The following is a 7,366-nucleotide window of genomic DNA, read 5'->3' as shown; positions in this document are numbered from 1 at the left end:
CTTTTATGTTGCCGCTAATATCCCGTTTCTACTAATTTCACTAAAGCAAATATAATTAAAGCAGGTAAAAACGCTGGTATTTATTTTCCGACGGGCCGGTACCACTATAAAGACTTATATTTTGTTTAATTGAAAATGATATATGAACTGAAAGAGTGAAGGGATGCATCGATGTCATGGTCTAAACCACATTAAAGAGGTGCGACTGATCAGAGCAATTTATGAAAAACAACCTAATTTAAAACAAGAAATTAAAATAAAATGTTCTCATCTTAAATTTTTAAATATTTAAGATTTGCTTTGTTACACTAGTTGCGTTTAGATTTTTAGACAGAGGATCGAATTAAATAATGTATGTCAAGAAAAGCCGAGTCTGTTTTTATTAATGACCAATAAAATAAATAAGTAATTGAGTATTTTCATCCGATTTGATTGTAGTAGTGCAAATAACTCTCTAACTCATCAATTTGCTTCATCGTTAGACAATTTTTTGTTTAGTTATGTGAGTACACGCATCGTTATCTCGCTTCAAAAATTGTCTGATAACTTTGGCATTCGCTTTATTAACACGGGTGAATACATAGATAATATTGACTAAACCTTTCAATTTGAGACACGAACACGCTATTTGCACCTTTGGTTTCTCAAATGTCTGATTTGCTCCCATATGGAGTTATCTCAAACCTAAACTTAAACTCATAAGGATAAGTTCCAATACAAACTCCGTTCCACTAAAATATTTTACATAATTTTGTATTTCACAAAGAAAGAATTATTCAACTGTTTATTTTTATATTTTAGAAAAAATATTTATCTATCCTTAAAAAAAAATTCTAGGTTACCTTTCAATAGAATTTATTCAATTTGGAAATGTTATTGTGCTTATAAAGCGTTTGAAACAAATAGAAGATAACTTTATAACGCGAGTTTTCGGTTTACCAACTTACTTGCTCACTCCATTTTTTATGGATGATCAATATAATCTAATTATTCTTCCGATAAATATCAATTTGAATGTCGAGTTAAAGAACGATTAGAAGGATGGCCAAAAAGAAGGCTAAGAAATATTTAACGCCTTCAAGCGCTTGAGTACATGTATATATTCTTGGCCCAACAACTCAGCTGTTGTACTCATTAAGCCTTGTTCTCTCTTCTCCTTATTATTATTGCTCCCTTTATGTTAATAACCTGAAAGTGTTTTAAATTTCACGCATCTTGCTTGTTAAATACAGACATGTGTTTATAGCAACAAGAAAGGAAAGACCGACGTGTTCCGAATAAAAGGCTATAGTGATAATATTTTATAAAATTAGGGATATCAGTTTATAATTGTGGGCTAACAGAGAGAACTACATGCCAAAAAACATAAACGCAGATTGCTTTTCGATGCCAATGGAAACATTTGTTAACCAGTTTAAAATAATTAAAGGTATAAACAAGGAAGGAGAAGGTTTAAAAAAACTTAGCGGGAAAAGAGGATATTCTAATTAATAAATGAATATAGCAGCGAGAAGAGTAAATATTTATACAGTATATTTACTCTATAAAAGGTACAAGGTGCGTTTACCAGCATTTAAGGATCACCTAAATTGATGAAAAGTATTTATTTGTTTTTAGTAAAAGCTTTTATCTCTAACCAATTTTCTCGATAGGTCATTTTAAAAATAAACATCAATAGTGTAGAGTTATTAAAAAATATTTAATTGCCACACCTTTTCAACAGAAAGACCTAGTTTAAAAAAAAGTGTCATGGAAGCTAGACTATTGTCACATGCATTTTAAACTATTGGGTATGGAAAATAAATTAATACCACGAAAGAATCAAAATAAAACTTTAAGTATAACTTGGACAACAGTTTTAGACTCTTCGGTATAGAAATGAAACTATAAAGTATAGGAGTTATTTAATTTGGTATTAAATTAATAAACATATTTTAATACTGCCTGCAGTTTTAATACACTCTTGTTAAAACTGGAAGCATAATTTTTTGTTTTGGTGTAGCTGTGTTTATAATGTAGAGAATTGTCATTTTCGTAAACTTATTACATGTATGATCAGCAAACGGAACCAATCGGATAAATTTAATTAAAATTGTAAATATAAAATGTCCTTCAGCTGTATGATAAAAAATAAATTATTTTATTATCGGCTCCACTACGTATGAGCAACATGCTTTATTTTTTCCATACTGTTATTTGCCGTACGTTGTGCTCGTTCAAAATCTTAGCGATCGGAGAGGGTTTAACCAAACTTACTCTTTGATTTCCTTTTAAACATCAGTGTAATGAACCTTTCCGTCTTATAAATAAATATACTTTTTTTTATCGATTAATCGGATGGATCCTTTAGCTTATACGGCAAAATGGTCTCTTCTTTTAAAAGTAATGCCAAATTAAAATTTGATATCAACGATAAGGTGACTAATCATCAATAGACAGGGACAAAAATTATTTTCTAAAACTTTAAATCGTTAAATTCGGGTTAACAATAATCTTCACCCATATACGGATTTATTAATATTCTTTATAATTTTTTAGCTTGAATAAATAATTATATGAAACAAGAGTAATTGTTGACCATTACAGTTTAGAGATAATCTGTTTTGTCAAAACGTGACTAGTTTAAAAAAGTAAGCTTTCTCCTTCGTTTAAGTTAAATTGAAGGTAAAATAAATACTTGTTAAAGTAATTGCGTTGCAAATTTCTTTTCATATTCGATTTGGTCACTAAAATTAGACTATTTAATTCTTTTTTTATCCACCACTAAATCAATATCGAAGGTAACCAAGATCTCAACCATTTGTGTAAATACGAAAACACTAGTTTTTTTCAGATATTTAAATGTTTATATTCTTCACAAAATGATCGATTTATGCACTAGGTTTGATACAAATAAAATAAATAATTTACTAGTTCGGATAGGCAATACAAGCTATTCAAATTTGTATAACAAGCGTTTTATTTACATGCCTTTTCTACGCCTTAGAATGATGTATACCATATGTTTTGGTCCTATTACAATTAACCTTAATACAAAAGGAACTACGTTTGGTTGGATATATAGTACATATGTATATATATCGTTCATAAATAATGCTATATAGTACATATACTGTTGTGCCTTATCTCTATATCGTACGCATGTCGTTGTCTATTCTATTGGGGACCTCGGGTGTCCGATATTGCTGCGCCGGGGCGACAAGGGTTACATTGTTGTAGTAAATGTTGTGCATATTGGCAATGGGCGCCGCCATCATGAAGAGCGGATGTGAAATGGCCAGTTCGTAGGTGGTGGGGCTGCTGTTGTGAATCCCCGCGGCCTGCAGTCCAGTTCCTCCCGCAGCGTAGTGCAGGAAGGGCACGCCGTGGGCTCCGGCGTTTATCGTGTGCATCGGCGGCAGGGGATCCTCCGTTCGGCTCGATCGACTGGCGGACAAGGCGTACTCCTCGGAGGCGGGATATCGGCTGATGCCGCTGCACTCCACCACATCGATGTCAACGCGGTCATCCTCGTCCTCGTCGTCGTCCTCCGACGGCTGAACATCCGGCTTGTCGGGCGTGATCAGACTCTCTATCGTGAAGGATCGCTTGGGCCGCAGGCTCAGCGGACCCTCGATGTCGGAACTGGTGGTCAGGGCGGGCAGATTGGACAGACCCATGTCCGAGAGATTCGTGTGATCCATGGAGCTGGGCATGGCAGGCGGCAGACCCATTGAGTTCGGCATATGATTCGTGCTCCTGGGCAGAGGATCCAGCCTCATCGACGGGTTGTTCATGTCCAGCGGCGACATATGCGAGGCACTGCCTCCGTTCCGGGTGGTGAAAAAGAACCTGTTGAGATTGGCCAGGGCAGTGAGCTCCTCGTTCAACAGATCCTTGTCGTTCTTGTGCAGCTTGAAGCGTTTTCTCCGCCGCAACAGACTGCCATTCTCGAACATGTCGAAGGCCTGCGGATGCAAGGCCCAGTAGGCTCCTTTTCCGGGTCTGTCCGGCCGTCGGGGCACCTTGATGAAGCAGTCATTGAAGCTCAGGTTGTGCCTTAGCGAGTTCTGCCAGCGCTGGGTGTTCTTGCGGTAGTACGGAAATCGGTCCGTAATAAACTTGTATATATCGCTCAGCGGCAGCATTTTCTCCGGGGAACTCCAGATGGCCATGGCCGTCAGTGAAATGTACGAATAGGGGGGCTTCTGTTCGCCGTACGATTCTCGCGAGGGCCTGGGCATTATTACACAGTGTAGTGTTTGGTTTTATTTCAACACATCACAGTGTTACATATTACAATTGGTTTTTGTAGGTTTTGATGCGATTTATTTGTTTGCCATTTGATTTTTGCAAGGGCATTATTACACAATGTTCGTCTCACGGTGTTACAAATTTGTGGAGGCTTATAATGGGTTGCTTGACACACGCTTTGTATAAAAACGTAATACTGTTATTTGTTTTTATAATATCCTAAATTTTTTATGCCGTAGAAATTTTGGGATTGCTTGGCGTTATAACACTATGTTTGCTTTTCTTTCAAACATCATTTACATTGCATATTTGTGTAATGCATATATTTTTAATTCTTGTAGTCATTAATTTTTTTTTTGTATTAACATCCTTAATTTTTCCCTGAATGCCGGGATTTAGGCTTTATAACACAATGTTTGCTTTTCTTTATAACAGCAGAATATTACATATTTGTGTATTATATATTATTATTTTCTTTTTGATAATATCCTAAATTAATTGCCTGAATGCCGGGTATTTAGGAAGAGCACACACCCCGACGTTTGTGCCGTCGCTGGAACATATAAACACCCTTTTGGGGCTCGCTGGTGTATACGATACGACATGACGATATGGACGAGATATGGACGAAGCGACGGCAAACAAGATCGCGCCAACTGTCGGCAATAAACTCTGCGCAAGAACTACGCTCGTTATAAGCTCCGGCTGCGACGACACTGGCTGTAAAAGCACTCTCACTGAGGTTTTCCCTGCCCGCCTGGCAAATTACCATCAAAAGCTGAATACGAATATATACGTGCGAGTGGTGGTAGTGGGCTTTACTTTACTATACTATACCACTATACTTTTAGCCATACTAACAGAGCGAAAACTTGGGGCGAAGATAGCGATAGAGCGGGAACAAAACAAACGACAACAAACGAAGAACACGGCACACAAAAAATTACTGTTTCAGCAGACTGGCAGACGACGTGCCGGTTATTGTACTAAGTGAGCAATGCCGTTGCGTCCCTTTCCCCCTTAGCGTCCACCATCCCAACTCCCTACTCCGTCGCACAACCAACCACAGTGAGCAATGCAATCAAAATATAATCACTCACATCATTGCCCCCGTGCTCTCTCCCAATCACCGCGATGCGAACATGCATCATCCCTCTCCCTCATCTCTCTCCCTTTCCCACCTCCCTCCTCCTCCTCCCCCTCTCTTCGCCACGGCGAAACTTCAAAGCGGCGAGGAGAGCCAAAGCAAAGAGTCTGAGATTTACTAAACGAATAAACCAGTCTGACCAGGCCGCACTCCGCTCCCACTTCCACTTCCATTTCGCTCTGGCGAAGAGCTAATGCCCCGCCGGTGGTTGCGGCAAATGCACTGGCAGAAATGTGAGCCAATTTTGAGTTTGAGCACTGGGAAAAGGGCTTAGGCAGCCCTATCCGTATTTTATGATATGCAAAAGATCATTGATCGTTGGAAAAAAAAAAACAATCTCACCAATTTATTTATTCAGCTTTTCAAGCTGTGTTCTTTTAGCTCTTACCTTACAATGACAATGGCTCTATGACTATTTCCAAAAGTTCAAAAACCAGCTATGGCTATATTGCGTATACGTAATTTTAAAAAGATCTAACTGAGCTGCCGGTGGTTGCGGCAACTGCACTGCCACAAGCTCATAATCGTGTGAACTGATTTTGGGAGAATTTTATGTTTTAACATTGGAATATTGGCTTAGAGCAGTCCTATGCTTTTTTTGCCATATGTAATAAAATTTTTTTAAAAAGTAACAAAAATTTTATTTTTTAAATTTTTCTAGTTCGACTTTATTAGCACTTTTTAAAAATTCAAAAACCACCTTTACTAAAATGCGTATACGTAATTTTTTTTCAAGCTACAACTTGTTTGTTTTTTTTATAGTTTGGTGTAATTTTAATAAATTAACTATTTATAGCAAGAACAACTTAAATTTGATCACTTCAAGTTCTTTAAAAATAAAAAATGATTTTAAGTTAGACTGCATTTGACAAGCATTCAAAGGTTGCAACATTACATTCACAATAGATTTCTTTCTGTGATCTTTGATGAATTTAACCCAACCGATTTTTTTGGTGTATCAGGGGAGTATCTCGTCGGTTTTATTTAGCTTTGCCTTTGCAGTTGCCGTTGATGTTGGCGTTGGCTCAGCTCTGCTCCGGACAAAAGAGCAGCCGCCCCGGCAGCTGGTTCTGGCCATGGCTGCGACTTCGACTTCGAGACTCCAACTTCGAGACTCTGGGGCTCTGGCTAACGGCCCAATGCGAGAGAGGTGTTGAAAAAGAAAATTACAACCACTTTACCGATTTACTGATTTTACGTTTTCATAATCTTGTTAGTTAATTTGCCTGCTTGGGACTCGGCCATGATTCCACAGAACGTAAAAGCCAAAGCACATTGCCACCGCATTCGGCGAACGTGTGGGTTTGGGCCTGTGTTTTTGTGTTTTGTTATTCTGTTTTGGTATTATGGTTTTATATGGCTGCACTGCGATATCGCGAGAGTCGATTTAACACTAGGATGGATAATTGTCTTTAATAGTGCGCCTGATAGACCAGCAAATCGCAATCCGCCTGGATGGGTGTATTAAATCGCATTAGCTATTAATGAGTCTGCATTCTTTCCATTTCCAAGTGTAAATTAATGAAATCTGGGTATCGCGAAAGAAAATGAGTGGCTAAGCAGTAGTAAAGAAACGGTTAGAGGGTATAATTGAATTTTAATTACTTTAAATGTTTGTTTTCTCAAAGATAAATTAATCATTTTGGTTAAAGAAATAATTTAAATGAACAAAAAAAATGTTTATTTTTATAAAAGGATATTTTTAAATTTAAATTTGTTCTGATTTCTAAAAAATAATTTTCTTAACAAACCAATAATTATATAAAAATGCCAAGTAGTCGCATCCGAAATTTATTAGGCTCATTAAATAAAAAACAAATATTTTATTATATCAATTTCTATTAAAGATTTTGATTAGGTCATTTAGAAAGTTAAGAAATTTTTCTTAACAAACCAAAGAGAATTTCTTTGACAATCTAGTCGGATACGTAAATATACGTTTTATTAAATTAAAAAAAAATCTTTTTTTTATGTAAATGATTTTTT

The 7,366-nt window shown here is 36.8% G+C and overlaps 1 protein-coding gene across 1 annotated transcript; it reads right to left on the bottom strand.

Moving 5' to 3' along the window:
- Positions 1–2,829: 2,829 nt before the first annotated feature.
- Positions 2,830–5,186, bottom strand: LOC128255434 (fork head domain-containing protein FD4). The gene has a single exon (XM_052985035.1). It carries the CDS (start codon positions 4,221–4,223, stop codon positions 3,129–3,131), a length of 1,095 nt encoding a protein of 364 aa, XP_052840995.1. The 5' UTR covers positions 4,224–5,186; the 3' UTR covers positions 2,830–3,128.
- Positions 5,187–7,366: the final 2,180 nt, after the last annotated feature.

The sequence above is a fragment of the Drosophila gunungcola genome, chromosome 3R, assembly GCF_025200985.1.
Source record: "Drosophila gunungcola strain Sukarami chromosome 3R, Dgunungcola_SK_2, whole genome shotgun sequence".
NCBI classification, from domain to species: domain Eukaryota; kingdom Metazoa; phylum Arthropoda; class Insecta; order Diptera; family Drosophilidae; genus Drosophila; species Drosophila gunungcola.
This window is presented reverse-complemented; position numbering and strand designations above follow the sequence as displayed.

Excerpts from the sequence above, each read along its gene's own strand:
- LOC128255434 (XM_052985035.1), bottom strand. The coding sequence starts at position 4,223 with ATGCCCAGGCCCTCGCGAGAATCGTACGGCGAACAGAAGCCCCCCTAT.